This window comes from Orcinus orca, chromosome 6 (genome assembly GCF_937001465.1).
Source record: "Orcinus orca chromosome 6, mOrcOrc1.1, whole genome shotgun sequence".
In the NCBI taxonomy this organism is placed as follows: domain Eukaryota; kingdom Metazoa; phylum Chordata; class Mammalia; order Artiodactyla; family Delphinidae; genus Orcinus; species Orcinus orca.
The window spans coordinates 91,377,053-91,394,760 of record NC_064564.1 but is presented as its reverse complement, the minus strand read 5'-3'; the positions used below and the strand labels follow the sequence as shown (position 1 = coordinate 91,394,760).

The 17,708-nt window shown below is 34.4% G+C and overlaps 1 protein-coding gene across 1 annotated transcript; it reads right to left on the bottom strand.

The window, feature by feature from the left end:
* Positions 1-554: 554 nt before the first annotated feature.
* CYLC2 (cylicin 2) lies at positions 555-17,249 on the bottom strand. The gene is made up of 4 exons (XM_049710994.1): positions 17,233-17,249; positions 5,149-5,189; positions 3,474-3,595; positions 555-2,011 (listed from the first exon to the last, which is right to left on the bottom strand). Exons 1-4 carry the CDS (start codon positions 17,247-17,249, stop codon positions 734-736), a joined length of 1,458 nt encoding a protein of 485 aa, XP_049566951.1. The 3' UTR covers positions 555-733.
* Between the last annotated feature and the right edge of the window lie 459 nt (positions 17,250-17,708).

Here is a 17,708-nt window from a genome sequence, read left to right as displayed (position 1 = left end):
TAGTGAGCAGATTACGGAGATTTTATAAGAATGATAAATTTCAATTCAAACCTTTAAGTCAGTTTAATTGTTTTTAATCTTATTTGACTTAAAAGAAAACAAAACTAACTTACCAAGTATGTTTATCTTGTCTTGAAGCAGAGTATTCAAAATCCATCCACCTGGTTGTGGCTGTTTATACTTCAGAGATGGTACAGGCTCACAAAAAAGCAGTAATTTTTTTCCTCTTTTTCTTTTTTTTTTTTTTTTCTTTTGAGGAACGCTACCTTTAATTTGTATTTGTACTTATTTGAAAGTAGACTTTATGAAATTTGTTTGACTTCCTCTCATGACTCCTGTGGTTCTTTATTTAAATCTGTGGGTGCAATTTCAGGTTGTTTAAATCTATGGTTTCAATATCTGCATCCTTGAATTTTGTTGACGCCTTTGTTGATTTTTTTCTTCTTTGTATCCACAGATTCAACATCATTAACTTCTGAATATTCTTTATGAATCTTTCTAGGGATCTTTCATTGAATTCTTCATATCCCCAAATTTAGCATAAGTATCCTCCAAGTCCTTTTAACGTCTTTCTTATATTTTTCATGAAGGTTTTCTGAGCCCATCTTTGTGTTCTTCTTTCCCCCATTTAAAAACTTATTCCATTAATTCTTTGAATCCCCCTTTTCATATATTCAGTTTCAGACTACTAAAATTGTTCCATCAAATACTCTTTTGAATTACCATCCAAGGCCTACTTGCCCTTCTTGGCATCTTTCTTTGCATCCTTCTTGGCATCTTTCTTTTCTTTCTTGGCAGCATCTTTTGACTCACTATCTGCCTCACCGGGCTTTTCATCTTTCTTATCGTTTTTACTCTCCTTCTTCTTTGAATCTTTCTTGTCCTTTGATTCATCTCCTTTCTCGCCAGGTTTCTTTGAATCCTTGCTCCCTTTCTTATCCTTCTTTCCATCTTTCTTTTCACCTTCTGGTTCTGTAATGGACTCCTTGCCCTTCTTTGAACCTTTCTTATCTTTTTTGGAATCTTTCTTTGCATCTCCCTTTTCACCTTCTGTTTCTGTATCAGACTCCTTGCCCTTCTTCGAACCTTTCTTATCTTTTTTGGAATCTTTCTTTGCATCTCCCTTTTCACCTTCTAATTCTGTATCAGACTCCCTGCCCTTCTTTGAACCTTTCTTATCTTTCTTTGAATCTTTCTTTGCATCTCCCTTTTCACCTTCTGTTTCTGTATCAGACTCCTTGCCCTTCTTTGAACCTTTCTTATCTTTTTTGGAATCTTTCTTTGCATCTCCTTTTTCACCTTCTAATTCTGTAGCAGACTCCCTGCCCTTCTTTGAACCTTTCTTATCTTTCTTTGAATCTTTCTTTGTATCTCCCTTTTCACCTTCTGTTTCTGTATCAGACTCCCTGCCCTTCTTTGAACCTTTCTTATCTTTCTTTGAATCTTTCTTTGCATCTCCCTTTTCACCTTCTGTTTCTGTATCAGACTCCTTGCCCTTCTTTGACCCTTCCTTATTTTTTTTAGAGTCTTGCTTTGCATCTCCTTTTTCACCTTCTGATTCTGTAGCTGAGTCGTTGTCCTTCTTTGAACCTATCTTGTATTTTTCAGAACCTTTTATTGCACCTGCTTTTTCATCTTCAGATTCTGTAACTGACTCCTTGCCCTTCTCTGAACCTTTTTTCTCTATTTTGACATCTTTCTTTGCATCTGCTTTCTCTTCTTTAGCTCCTGGTTCTTTCTCTGAACCTTTCCTAAGTTTTTCCTCTGAAACTGTGGACTCTGCTTCTGCATCTGATTTGTCCTTCTTGTCTTCCTTACTTTTCTTAATTATTGATGGAGATAAAGGTTTTGCTGCATCTTTAGCATCCTCCCTGGAGTGTCGAGCTGGTTTCTGTAGAGGCTGCCTCCTAGCAGCTAAATAAACAGATGGTCTCTCAGAAATTCTCATTAAAGAACGGTGCATCCATAATGGTGGTTTATGAGCTCCCCTTAATTTGTCTTCATCATATCTCTGAAATATTGGTTAGAATAATAATGAACAACTTGTGTGTGAGTTACACAGCCTTTATTACCAGATATTGAATACATTTAACTTGAACCATGAAAAGATTTTAGATTTTGATAAATAGTGGGTAAATGGTAGATTGCATAGTTTATTATGCTTTTTCAACTTTGTTCCTTTTTTGTATTAAAGGACAGCATGCCTCATTTAAGGCCTAATTTTAATTTAGAGGATCTTCATAATTCCCTCAAGATTTTATGTTAAAATTCTCACAGAACTTCACTGACTAATGACAAATCAGAACCTCTCTTCACAATCATGAGAGATTTAGGTTTTGTTTTTGTTTTTGTTTTTTGTTTTTTTACTCTGTGTTCTTGAGATTTCTTGGAATGTCTTCCCCACCTTCCATTTCTGTGCTAACTCAGAAACTAATTATTCTCTAATATCTAAGAGTTTCATGTTCAGGCATATCCTGGTCTCTATTGTCATATTCAGAGTCTCTGGAATTTAGAATGCTACCTGTGGTTAAAAGTAAAAGCCTAATACTCCTCTGCCTGACAAGATATAATTTGAGTATCAGATAGGAAACTGCAGTAATGAAAACTATAACATTCAGTGGACATTAGTTTGAGCAGAATGGTACATTCTGTTTTCAACTCCTAATCAAATATTTTTAAAAGCTTAATTGCAAAAATAGCAAATTTTGGAAAGAATGTTAATGGCTGTAAAAATAAATTTAATAAAGAAAGGAAAATGAAAAAAGGATGAGAAAACAGAAGAAACCTAGGTTACTACTGATTAAATATATTCCCTAAAATAAACAAGAGTTCATGATATGTTATTTTGTGAAAACTTTTCTTGGAACATTTTCATATTCCTTGATGATTCCAGAAACATTGGGAAATATTAATCTTCTAATACTCAAAATCTGGAATTCTATATTATAGGAAATGAGAAAGCATTGAAACTTCCTTAGTTTATAATGTAACTCCATGATTCTCATGAGGGTGTTTCTCCAACTGGGGAATATTTTCTGAATGTTCATACTAACTGTAGCCTTAGGATCTCCAGATTTCTGTGCTTCTTGGATACATATTTTCTATAATGTGGGATTGCTGAGCAAATATTTAATATGAAATAAGGGAGTAATTTTTATATACTGAAATGCAAATTAAATATATCTACTTTCTCCAAGTAGTAGAATTGAATTACCTTCAACTGTGCTGTATAATATGACATTTAAAGGCCACATGTGTGAACTGAATCAAATTGAATGTAAAATTTAACTGCTCAGTTGCAGTAGCCTCATTTCAAGTGTTCAGTAGCCATATTGGAATTGGAATGCAAAGATATAAAATACTTCCATCATCACAGAAATCCCATTGGTCAATGATGATCTGTAACATATATAGCTATACATGATTTCACAAGATTATTACCAGTAAAAGTATGTGATCTTTTCAAAACTCACAGGAACTGTTTTGTCTTGTAGTTGGGAAGGTTTTGATCTCCTTCTTGTTCCTGGCCGTGGTGGTTTGGGAAATACCAGGGCAAAATGTTGCTGATTCCATGATTTTTTACTTAATTCACTGACTAAAATAAGAAAACATTAAGCATACACTTCAGAATAAATAGAATTTTATCAGACCTAAAATGGCAGTAAGTTTCTCTTGCCCATTCTTTCCCATTGCCCAAGTACTGTCAAGAGGTTAATAATTCATAAATAAATTTGGTTTGGTTTAGAAAAAATAAAAAATAAATAAATAAAATGGCAGTAAGTAATCATATGTAAATTAATAAATAAATGATTCAAATTATGGCTTCATGTATTTGGTAATGTTTGAAATTCTGTACTATTAATATGAGAAAATAAAATTTGATTTTTTAAAATTTTAACTAGTTTTTTTTTTTTTTTTTTTTTTTGCTGTACGCGGGCCTCTCACTGTTGTGGCCTCTCCCGTTGCGGAGCATAGGCTCCGGACGCGCAGGCTCAGCGGCCATGGCTTACGGGCCCAGCCGCTCCGCGGCATGTGGGATCTTCCCAGACTGGGGCACGAACCCGCGTCCCCTGCATCAGCAGGCGGACTCTCAACCACTGCGCCACCAGGGAAGCCCTTAACTAGTTTTGTAGTTAATTATATAGTCATTGTGAAACTAATATAGTCTGTAATATAAATGGAAAAAAAACAGTTTTACTGTTTCCTTTTAATCTTTCTATCTCTTCCAATCTAGATTTTTCCTTTATACTCTTTTGGCTAGAATACAATTCTACTGAGAACAGAAATTATGGTAGCTACTTTTGTAACTCCCAAAGTACTTAGCACAGTTCCTATTTAAAATATTCAGTAAATATATGACTGAATATAAAGGCTAACACTTAAGATCCCCTTAGTTAGTCACCATATTCTAAGCTACAAGAGTAAATGTCATACACCCCAGAACTGCATTGTCATCGGTGGCATACTAATGAAGAAAATCGATAAATAAAGAGTACCTACAGAATTGTGATTGTGAGAGTCGAGTTACATAGAAACTATAATATAAATGGTTAAAAATATTTAGGTTACCAATAAGACCTGTGAGAGAGATATCCTCATCTATTTAAGTATGTACAAAAATGCTGTATATAAGAGAAAATAGACTTGTCCTGTGAGTCTCCTAAAGATAGAATCAGGATCAATGAGAAAATATGCAGAATGAAAGATATATTTAAGTTTAATATATGAGAGAAAATTGATTACTTGATATAAGAAGTCCTTCACCATCAGATTGACTGGCCTTGTCAAGTAATGAATTTTTTTGCCAATTATATGTCCGATATAGAATATCAGCAATGTAGCAGAAGACGTTCCTGACACAGGTAAGAAGTTATTTATCCATTTTTTTACACTGCCTTTCAACTGTAAGATTATCTAACTGTTTGAATTCTAACCTGTAAATATGTCCACCTTTATGTTGCTGAACATATTCACTTAATCTTCTGTGGATAGTAAGACAAAATATCTTTAGAAGGTATTCACTGAGCCCATGAGAAAGGTGCTTAGGAAAATTAAAAGCTGATTTTTAGTAATACTCCATGACAGCTGTTGTTTATTACTTATCCCTAAAATTAATCATACCTGTTTTAAAAAATTGAACTTTCTTACCTGGGATGTAATTATCACATGTCCCGAAGTTTATTTTTTGGCTATTAAAATAAGAGGGGAAAGTTTTAATTAATTTATACAAAATCACTCTATTTAACGATCATTACTGTACATAAACACTTGCCATGACCAACTAGAGAAATATTTTACATTCTTAGATCTCTATTATTATGTAAGATTACTTCATCCTAGAAAAATAGAAATGACCAAATATGTGTTTTTAACACAAACTTCAACATAACTAAAACAAGATGGATAAAAACATTTTAAAAAAAAAAGTCACCAGGACTTCCCTGGTGGCGCAGTGGTTGACAGTCTGCCTGCCAATGCAGGGGACACGGGTTCGAGCCCTGGTCTGGGAAGATCCCACATGCCGCGGAGCGACTAGGCCCGTGAGCCACAACTACTGAGCCTGCGTGTCTGGAGCTTGTGCTCCGCAACAAGAGAAGCCGCGACAGTGAGAGGCCCGCGCACCGCGATGAAGAGTGGCCCCCTGCAGTTGCTCACTGCAACTGGAGAAAGCCCATGCACAGAAAAGAAGACCCAGCACAGCCAAAAATAAATAAATAAATGAAATTAAAAAAAAAAAAAAAAAGAAAGTCACCAAAATGCGTATCTGAAATATGGACATTTATGGGCTTTTTAATGACACCATGATTGAATTTTTCCCCACTTTATGCTCCAAATTCTCTTAAAATTGAACTATAAGACATTGTAAGAATTATAAGACATCATCTTAAAAACACTATGCCTAGGTGAGATCAGATCCTCAAAATAATCTCAGAATTTAACCAAATCCAAATCACTCAATGGCATGCATGTCTGTCTGTGAATGTGTGCGTGTGTGTGTGTTTGTGTGTGTGTGTGTGTGTGTGTGTGTGTGTGTGAGTGTATATCACAAGCATTGATATGGATTTTGACTTTTTTTCTTCTCTAGGAAAATATGAGAAATAAAACTATGTTGCAAAGTAGTTTCTATTTACAAATTTCCATTTGTCTTAGTACTATATGAGCATGTTTATTCTCACAAAGGGGAGTTTTATATCTAATTCTTATTTATTTGTAATGGAGGCACATATTAAGATCTGTTAAAGAAATATTATTATACATCATCCCATTATATTACAGAAATAATGTCATTGTTGATCATGAGTGAGTTTGGGGCTTACACACACACGCATACACACACACATAAAAACACACATGCTCATAGAGTGATTTCCTTATTTTAACATTATATAAATATTAAGAATAAAGTGCAGTACAAAAATATCTTGGTACCTTCATTAAAATTTTTGTTCCCAGTAAAAAACCTGGCACATTTTTGCCACTCTACAAAATTTTGAATGAATTAATTGAATAAAATTCAGGATGTGTTGACTAATAAGTTACCTGGTCTAGTGATTTCTTAACTGAGGGCGTGTATTAAAATTACTCACCCTACTATATCTCTAGGTTTAAACCTAGTCAATCTACATTTATATACTGCTTAAGAAATTTTGATTTTCAACCATGATTATGAACTTCTCTTTTCTAAATGCTCTGAAAGAGGAACTATGTCATGAAACAATATTATTAAATTTGAGATTTAAAAAGTGGTACATAGGCATGGTCCATTAATTTCTGTGTAAGCTCTGAGGAATATTCTTTGATCATAAAGCAATTCAATTAAAAATCAATAACAAAATTACAGTTGACCCTTGAACAGCAAGGGTTTGAACTTCATGGGTCCACTTATATGTGGATATTTTTCAGTAATACTACCATACTACAAGATCTGTGGTTGGTTGAATTCCTGAATGTAATACCGCAGATTTGGAGGGCCAGCTATTAAGTTCTGTGTGGATTTTTGACTTTGTGGGAATTGGCTCCCCTACAGCCCATGTTATTCATGGGTCAACAGTATATTGAAAGTACATAAACATTTGAAACATAAACATCTCCTTCTAAATAACCAGCGGTCAATTTACAATTCACACTTATGAAAAAGAAGCAAATGGACAATAATTTATAACAAAAATTGTGGAATACTGCAGACAGTACATAGAGAGAACTTTATAGCTTTAATGCATTTTATTAGAAAAAAGTTTAAAATCAATGTTGTAAATTTCTGCTTTAAAATTAGGAAAATATCATAATAAAGTTAAAGGGAGAAAATAATAAAGCTTAAGCAAGAAAAATCAGTGAAAGGGAAAACAAAATTAGAGCAAATATAACCCTACTTTTATCAGTGGAAAGATCACCCAGACAGAAAATCAATAAGGCAACACAGGCTTTAAGTGACACATTAGACCAGATGCACTTAATTGATATTTTTAGAGCATTCCATCCAAAAGCAGCAGAATACACATTCTTTTCAAATGCCTGTGGAACATTCTCTGGGATTGATCTCATGCTGGGCCCCAAAGTGAGCCTCAGTAAATTTAAGAAAATTGAAAACATATCAAGCATCTTTTCCAACGACAAGGCTATGAGATTAGAAGTCAACTAACAAGAAAAAAAAAAAAAAAACCTGTAAAAAACACAGATATGTGGAGGCTAAACAATGTGGATCATTGAAGAAATGAAAGAGGAAATTAAAAAAAATACCTAGAGACAAATGACAATGATAGCGCAATGACCCAAAACCTATGGGACACAGCAAAAGAAGTTCTAAGAGGGAAGTTGATAGCAATACAATCTTACCTCAGGAAACAAGGAAAATCTCAAACAATCTAACCTTACACCTAAAGCAACTAGAGAAAGAAGAACAAACAAAACCCAAAATGAGCAGAAGGAAAGAAATCATAAAGATCAGAGCAGAAATAAATGAAATAGAGATGAAGAAAATAGAAAAGATCAATGAAACTAAAAGCTGGTTCTTTGAGAAGATAAACAAAATTGATAAACCTTTAGTGAAGCTCATTAAGAAAAAAAGAAAGAGGGGTCAAGTCAATAAATCTAGAAATGAAAAATAGGAAGTTACAACTGACAGCACAGAAATACAAAGTATCGTAAGAGATTACTACAGCCACTATATTCCAATAAAATGGAAGACCTAGAAGAAATGGACACATTCTTAGAAAGGTACAGTCTCCCAAGACTAAACTAGGAATAAATAGAAAATATGAATAGACTGATCATAAGTATTGAAATTCAACAAAGTACAGGACCAGATGGCTTCACAGGCAAGTCTATCAAATATATAGAGAAGAGCTAAAACCTATCCTTCTCAACTCTTCCAAAAAACTGCAGAGGGAGGAGCACTCTCAAACTCATTCTGTGAAGCCACCATTGCCCTGATACCAAAACCAGACAAAGATACCACAAAAAAAAAAAAAAAAAAGAAAATTACAGGCCATACACTGATGAACATAGATGCAAAAATCCTCAACAAAATACTAGCAAACAGAATCCAACAATGCATTAAAAGGATCATACACCACTACCAAGTGGGATTTATCCCAGGGATGCAAGGATTTTTCAGTATCCTCAAGTCAATCAGTGTGATAACACTACATTAACAAATTGAAGAATAAAAACCATATGATCATCTCAATAGATGCAGAAAAAGCTTTTGACAAAATTCGACACCAATTTATGATAAAAACTTTCCAGAAAGTGGGCAATGAGGGAACACACCTCAATATAATAAAGGCTATATATTACAAACATACAGCTAACATCATACTCAATAGTGAAAAGCTGAAAGCATTTACTCTAAGATCAGGAACAGGACAAGGATGTCCACTCTTACCATTTTTACTCAACATAGATTTGGAAGTCATAGGCACAGCAATCAGAGGGGAAAAAAAGAAATAAAAGGAATCCAAATTGGAAAAGAAGTAAAACTCTCTCTCTTTACAGATGACATGGTACTATACATAGAAAATCCTAAAGATGCTACCAGTAAACTACTAGAGCTCATCAATGAATTTGCTAAAGTAGCAGGATATAAAATTAATACACAGAAATCTGTCGCATATCTATACACTAACAATGAAATATCAGAAAGAGAAATTAAAGAAACAATCCCATTTACCATAGCATCAAAAGAATAAAATATCTAGGAATAAACCTATATAAGGAGGCCAAAGACCTACACTCTGAAAACTATAAGCTGCTGCTGAAAGAAACTGAAGATGACACAAACAGATGGAAAGATGTTCCACGTTCTTGGACTGGAATAATCAATATTGTCAAAATAACTATATTGCTCAAGGCAATCTGAAGATTTATTGCAATCCCTATCAAATTACCAGGGGCATTTTTCACAGAACTAGAACAAAAAATTTTTTAATTTGTATGGAGACACAAAAGACCCTGAATAGCCAAGTCAATCTTTTTTTTTTTTTTTTTGGCCACGCCACACAGCATGTGGGGTCTTAGTTCCGCCGCCAGGGATCAAACCCATGCCCCCTGCATTGGAAGTGTGCATTATTTTCTTAACCACTGGACTGCCAGGGAAGTCCCAAAATCAATCTTGAGAAAGAAAAACATAGCTGTAGGAATCAGGCTCCCTGACTTCAGACTATACTACTAACCTATGGTAATCAAAACAATACGGTACTGGCACAAAAACAGAAATACAGATCAATGGAACAGAATAGAAAGCCCAGAAATAAACCCACGCACCTATGGTCAATTACTCTATGACAAAGGAGGGCATGACTATACAGTGGAGAAAAGACAGTCTCTTCAATAAATGGTACTGGGAAAACTAGACAGCTACATGTAAAATAATGAAGTTAAAACATTCTCTAACACCATACACAAGAACAAACTCAAAATGGACTACAAACCTACATGTAAGACTGGATACTATAAAACTCTTAAAGGAAAACATAGGCAAAACACTCTTTGACATAAATGGTAGCAATATCTTTTTCAGTGCATCTCCTAGAGTAATGGAAATAAAAAGAATCAAATGGGACCTAATTAAACTCAAAAGCTTTTGCACAGTAAAGCAAACCATAAGCAAAAAGAAAAGACAACCCACAGAATGGGAGAAATATTTGCAAACATTGTGACCAAGAAGAGATTAATCTCCAAAATTTACAAACAGCACATGCAGCTCAATATCAAAAAAAAAAAAAACAACCCAATCAAAAAGTGGACAGAAGACCTAAATAGACATTTCTCTGAAGAAGACATACAGATGGCCAAGAGTGACGTGAAAATATGCTCAACATCACTAATTAGTAGAGAAATGAGAAATGCAAATCAAAACTACAATGGGATATCACCTCACACCAGTCAGAATGGCCATCATCAAAAAGTCTACAAACAATAAATGCTGGATAGAGTGTGGAGAAAAGGGAACCCTCCTACCATGTTAGTGGGAATATAAATTGGTATAGCCACTATGGAGAACAGTATGGAGGTTCCTGAAAAAACTAAAAATAGAGCTACCATATGATCCAGAGTCCCACTCCTGGGCATATATCTGGAGAAAAGCATGGTTCAAAAGGATACATGCACCCTAGTGTTCATTGCAGCACTGTTTATAATAGGCAAGACATGGAAGCAACCTAAATGTCTATTGACAGATTAATGGATAAGAAGATGTGGTACACATATGCAGTGGAATATTACTCAGCCATTAAAGAGAATAAAATTATGCCATTTGCAGGAACATGGATGGACCTGGAGATTATCATACTAAGTGAAGTAAATCAGACAGAAAAAGACAAATATCATATGATATCACTTATATGTGGAATCTAAAAAAAAAATGAAAAAAATGAACTTATTTACAAAACAGAAACAGACACACAGACATAGTAAACAAACTTATGGTTACCAGAAAGGAAAGGTGAGACATATGGATAAATTGGGAGTTTGGAATTGACATATACACACTACTATATTTAAAAGTAGATAACCAAGAAGGACCTACTGTGTAGCACAGGGAACCATGCTCAATATTCTGTAATAACCTAAATGGGATAAGAATTTGAAAAAGAATAGATATATGTATATGTATAACTGAATCACTTTGCTGTACACCTGAAATTAACACAATGTTGTAAATCAGCTATACTCCAATATAAAATAAAAATTTTAAAAAACCAAATTAGAGCAAATATAAAAATCCAAAATTTGTTTTTGAAAAGATTATTAACATTTATTAACTTTTAGGATTCCCTGGTGGTGCAGTGGTTGAGAGTCCGCCTGCTGATGCAGGGGACGCGGGTTCGTGCCCTGGTCTGGGAGGATCCCGCATGCCGCAGAGCAGCTGGGCCCGTGGGCCATGGCTGCTGGGCCTGCGCGTCCGGAGCCTGTGCTCCGCAGCGGGAGAGGCTGCGGCGGTGAAAGGCCCGCGTATCGCAAAAAAATTTATTAACTTTTAGAAAAACTGATGAAGAAAAACAGAGAGAACACACAAATTACCAATATCTGGAGAGATGAAGCCTTTGTAATTATATAGATTTTAAAGGATAATGAGGAATATCAGTAACAATTTCATTGTAATAAACTGAGCAACTCAAGTGAAATAGATGAGCTCCTTGTAAAACTCAGTTTATTTACCAATACTGACACAAGATGAAACAACAAAAATGTGAAGAGCCCTATAATTATTAAATAAATTTAATTCACTATCAAAAACCTTCCCAGAAAAGAAGGCACAGGCCCATGGAGTTTTATTGATAAATCAAATTAAAAACTTAAGGGAAAATACTAACAACTCTACACAAGTTTTTCAGAAACAAGAGGAAGCAGGAAGATATTTAAACTCATTTTTGAGATCAATATAAGTAACCCTGTCACCAAAATGTCTCAAGGACATTACCAGAAATGTATATTATAGACTAATACCATGCATTAACATAGATGCAAAAATTCCTTAACAATTTATTAATTATTCTTGCTGAACAATCTATAAAAAGGCTAACATATCATGATCATTGAGGTTTACTCTCTGCAATGTAACCTAGTTAGTTTAATATGAATTAATCATTGTAATCACTCCAAATAACATATAAGAAATTCATCTGATTATCTCAAGATATGCAGAAGTAGTTTTGAAAAAGAGTAACATTCATTCATAATTAAAAACTCTGGGGGCTTCCCTGGTGGCACAGTGGTTGAGTGTCCGCCTGCCGATGGAGGGGACGCGGGTTCGTGCCCCGGTCCGGGAGGATCCCACATGCCGCAGAGCGGCTGGGCCCGTGAGCCATGGCCGCTGAGCCTGCGCGTCCAGAGCCTGTGCTCCGCGGTGGGGGAGGCCACAACAGTGAGAGGCCCGCATATTGCAAAAAAAAAACCAAAAAAGCAAAACTCTGATAAAACTAGGAATAGAAGGCATCTTCCTCAAATAGATAAAATGAGTCCTGACAATAGTTATTATTAAAATCAAATTAATTAATGGTGGAATATTGACTGTCTTTCCTCTATAAACTATAAACAAGGCATGGATGCTCACTTCCTTCAGCATTGTAATCCAGATGCTGTATTGTTCCATAAGGCAATAAAAGCATTAAAATGGAAAGGAAGAAGTAAAATTGGACTTTATTCACAGAGGGCATTGTTTAGTAAGTAGAATATCTAATGACACCTAAAAAATAATTTAGAGATATTTTTTGAACATAAGAAGATCATATGATACAAGGTCTAATTATATCAACTAATTATATTTCTATAACTAGAAAAGTTGGGCATATAAATTTAAGAAAACAATATAATAGTATAATTTGTAATAACAAAAATTATTTTAAAGTAATTTTATTGAAATATATGTGAGACCTGTATAAGAGAACTAAAGAAAAACAAATTCCTCAGGGAAATTAAAGATGAAAGGGAAAAAATATATATACACACATACACACATATACACACCCACACACACATATATATCTGATTAGAAGTAAAAGAACCCTTTAAACCCACTAGAATAGCTAAAGTTAAGGATTAATGACACCAGTCATCAGCTACAATATAGAGCATCTGACATGTTCAGCATCAGTGGTGGATGTAAAAATGGTACAACCACTTTGGAATACCACTTGATTTTTTTTTTTAATTTTTTCTTTACTTTTTTTTTGATATGGACCATTTTTAAAGTCTTTATTGAATTTGTTACAACATTACTTCTGTTTTATGCCTTGGTTTTTTGGCCGCAAGACATGTGGGATCTTAGCTCCCTGACCAGGGATCGAACCCACACCCCCTGCATTGGAAGGTGAAGTTTTAACCACTGGACCATCAGGGAAGTCCCTTGATTTTTTAAAAATAAAGTTAAACATACACATGTTCTGTGTATGGTTCAGCATTTCCACTAGTAGGTTACCCAAGAGAAATCTCCAAAAAACTTGGGAAAAATGTTTATAGCAACTTTATTCATAATAACCCAAAACTAAAGTAACCCATAATAATCCAAAACTAAAGTGATCAACAGGAGAATGGATAAACTAAGTATGGTATATTCATGTAATGGAATACTACTCAGCCATGTAAAGGAACATATTACTGATGTATGCAACATGGAAACATGGATGAATCCAAAAAAATATATTATACTGAAAGAAAAAAATCCAGAAACCCAAAAGCATATATGTTATGATTTAATTTGTGTTAATTTCAAGAATAGGCAAGATTTTCCATGGTAACTTAGCAGCCATTTGTGGGGGAGAGGCAGAATGGACTGACTGGAAACTGGCAAAATGTAACTTAATGGTGTGGTTGAAAATTCTTATGTTTCTTAAGGTTGGTTAGGTTAGAGTTAGTGACAATTCAATACATTTAGTTTTATTTTTACTGAGAAGAATTTATAGGACCCCTAAAATAGCAATGATCCAAATACCATAGTTCTCACTCTCTATATAAATTTACGTATGTCATAAGCAGTTAAATCAATTTAATCTTTTAGGACTGGAGAGAATTTTTCCATTCTTTCCCCTAAGTCTAGTTCTGCTGGTGAGAGCATCTCTCCCCTTGCCTCTCTGGGACAGTCAAGAAATTTTCTAGACCAGGATGCATTCAGATTCAATTCTTGAAGTTTCTTATGAAAAAAATACGATCTCTCAGTGTATGTTTTATTGGTTTTTATTTGAAAACTATTTTTATGTGAATATAAATTTACTTCTATCCTTTTAAAAATGTCCCTCAAAAGTGTGAAGATGGTCTAATTTAATTACTTACTCTAAAAAGAAGAAGAAACACAACAATTAAGTCAAACGGTTGTTATTTTGTGATATGCCTAGTTTTTTAATTAAGGTCTTGGAATACACACACACACACACACACACACACACACACACACACACAATAACTAATACTTCATCTTAACTAAGATTAAATGGAACACAGAAGCCACAAATCTGCCTTCACTTCAGGTCCACATATCTAAACATTCCAAAATCAGTCTCAGTGTCCGTCAGCTTTTTAATGTAAAGAAGATACACATTGTCAGCCTTGTGGAATGTAATATTACAGATTACAGTAATGTACATTACATTGTAATGTTACACGTGTACAATATAGTAATTCACAGTTTAAAAGGTTATGCTCCATTTATAGGTATTATAAAATATTGGCTATATTCCCTGTGTTGTACAATATATCCTTGTAGCTTAATTTATACATAATAGTTTGTACCCCTCTCTGCACTGGTAATCACAAGTTTGTTCTCTATATCTGTGAGTCTGTTTCTTTTTTGCTATATTCACTAGTTTGTTTTATTTTTTAGATTCTATATGTAAGTGATATCATACAGTGTTTATCTTTCTCTGTGTGACTTATTTCACTTAACATAATACTCTTCAAGTCCATCTATGTTGTTGCAAATGGCACAATTTTATTCTTTTTTATGGCTGAGCAGTATTCTATTTCATATATATCCCAATATATCCTGACAACCGGCTCTGGATTTTGGGATTCTGTGTCAGATGCACAGTAAATAAGGCCACAAAGGACTTAGCAGAAAGTTTTCCAGGGACGGACTGGGGCCTGAGTCATTGTTGTATTGCTAGAGGGGTCTCGATATAAAGGCAAAGGTCAAGAGCCACATGGTTATTTTCTTGCTGAGGGATGGCTCTATGTGTAGTATCCTGAGATTTCCTGTCTTTTTCTAACATTTTCTAGAGCAGTGTTTCTCAACCTGAGTGTATTTTGAATCTCCTCCCCCAGGGGATATTGTGCAACGTCTGAGATATTTTTGATTGTCACAGTTGTGTGCATGTGTGTGTGTGTGCGTACGCATGTGTGCACACATACTTGCTGATACTGACATCTAGTACGTAGGGAACCACAAATGCTACTAAACATCTTATAATGCACAGGACCCCCATTCCTCCCTGCCCCCCACCCAGTCCTCAACTCCAATAAAGAGTTATCCCCCCTAAAATGTCAATAGTGCCAAGGTTAGTAAACCCTGTTTTATATCAAGGTGAAACCCTAGGCCAAGATAGTTAAGAGAGGACTTATTAATGCAGCACAGGGGAGAGAAAGATAAAATGTACAGTGGATATGAGATCTGGAAGCTAATGCTGGAAGTTTTTAAAGTTCAGATTTTTAGATACCTATCTGATGCCAAATCTTTGGGCAAACCTCTTGCACTTCCCTCAGATGTCGTAGACCTATTCAGTATTAATAATGGAAGGATTGAGTTGACTGACACAACCTGAATTGAAGACAAAGGCAAGAAGAGGTGAAACTCTTGAGTTGGGTTGTTGCGATTTGGATGAATAAAGGTATTAAAGAAGATTAATTGGGCAGGGGGTGTACTGAGCTCAAAGAGGAGAATTTTCTTTATCAAGTACAAAGTTGGTAGTCATGGCACAGAAATGTAAGTCTAATATTAAGTTCCTATCATTGTTAGAAGAGTTCAGAGGAAAGACAAGCAGAAAATTATTTTCTCATCTCAAATTCTCTGTTAAGAGAATGGGAAGTTGCCACTTGAGCCTAAGGAAATATGATAATTAAGGATTTTTATGTGGGCTTCATTGGCTAACAATGAGGCCATTTGATTGTGAATTCAACCGCACTTTTATTCTGCAATAGCACAAGAGTTTGGGGATTACAGTAGAAAACAACATAAAGAAATAGTCATAAAACCAAAAATAGGTTTTTAACCATTATGGTGAAGTTATTTGAAAGCTACACAATCCTCATGATAGTAGTAATGAAATCAATATTTTATTGTGCTTAAACATTTTAAAGTAAGTACAATATGATGTTATTCTGTCATGGTGTATTCCCAAGCAGAGATTACTGTGTAATAGTGAGCAAGTCACTCAACATCTAAAGTAATCAGGACAAATACAGTCAAACATTTTACTAAAGATTGTCCTTTAAAGTAGTGATTGTATTATAATGAGGTAGGCACAGGGAAGCCTGTTTTATTTTCAAGATTTGTGTTTTATCTTTTCTTTAACAGTAATGTCCAAAGAAAACCCAGTTACACTTTCCTTTATATTTCCAGAGTTACATGCCTTTGCCTTTGTTCCATGTCTTCACAGTAAAATGGTATACATAATTGAAAGGTTTTATTTTCCTACCTCACTTTAACACAAGATAAATTAAGAATATGGACACTATTATCATCAAACTTCCCATGTCTGCATAGTCTGCTTTTCATTGCAAAGTACTTTTGCATACTCAGTATTTCTCAAGGGGATACAATTAGTGTTTAGTTGTTCTTCTTTGTGTTGGGCTGCCCCACTTACTACCAAAGGTTTAACACCCTTGACCCATACTCTCTAAAGTTCAGCAGCACTCCTTAGTCACTGTGACAAAAAAAATGTTCTTATAAATTTCCAAATGGCCTCTAAGGAGATGATAGTTATCTGAATGTCAATCATGAATTCTTTCATTCTATATGATCCAAAATACAATATGATAAAAAAAATGAAGAATCACATGGAAAAAGAATTATCCATAGCCATGTATATATTTTACCCAAGTGAATGAAATAGTTAAGTCTTGGATCAGAACAACTTATTATATTGCTTGAGAACATAAGTGTCTGTTAAACACACACTCTCTTGTTTGTCGGTGACATAATAATAATATAACAAACATCTCTTTACATTAAAGAGAATAAATGTAAAGTTAACTAGAGCATTTCAGTTATTTTAAAACATAAAATTTGACAAGAGGACTTACAGTCTTGGTACAGACATTTCCCCCACCTATGATTTGCCAGGAGTTAAGCACTGTGAGTTCAAATTAGTGATGTTGAGAGGTGACATCATAAAGAGGCCAAGACCACTGAGAGTTAAAGGGGAAAACAGGAAGAGCCACTATTACTTGTGTTTTCCACTATTACTTGTGTTTTATGTTCTCTAATATTCAGTCTAATATTGGTGTTTACTTTCATTCATTATTACTGACTAAATACAACTGGTAGTTTCAAAATAACCAATTGATTTTACATCTTAATAAACAGATTGTTTCAATTTTTTATATAGTTTTAATTTATTGATGAAAAGGATGAATCTAAACATTTATCTACTAAGCTTGATTGTAATCCTAACTTCCCTGACATTCATGTATCTTTTGTTAAATCATTTGCATAACTTAACATTGCCTTTTCCCATTGTAACCTTATGGGCTGCTCATAGATACAAGGTTTTAAAGAA

Bases quoted from the DNA above. Each gene is read 5' to 3' on its own strand.
- CYLC2 (XM_049710994.1), bottom strand. The intron at 3,596-5,148 runs GTAAGAAAGTTC...TTCTTATTTTAG, and splicing joins ATGTGATAATTACATCCCAG to TCAGTGAATTAAGTAAAAAA. The intron at 2,012-3,473 runs GTGAGTTTTGAA...CCAATATTTCAG, and splicing joins TACAAGACAAAACAGTTCCT to AGATATGATGAAGACAAATT.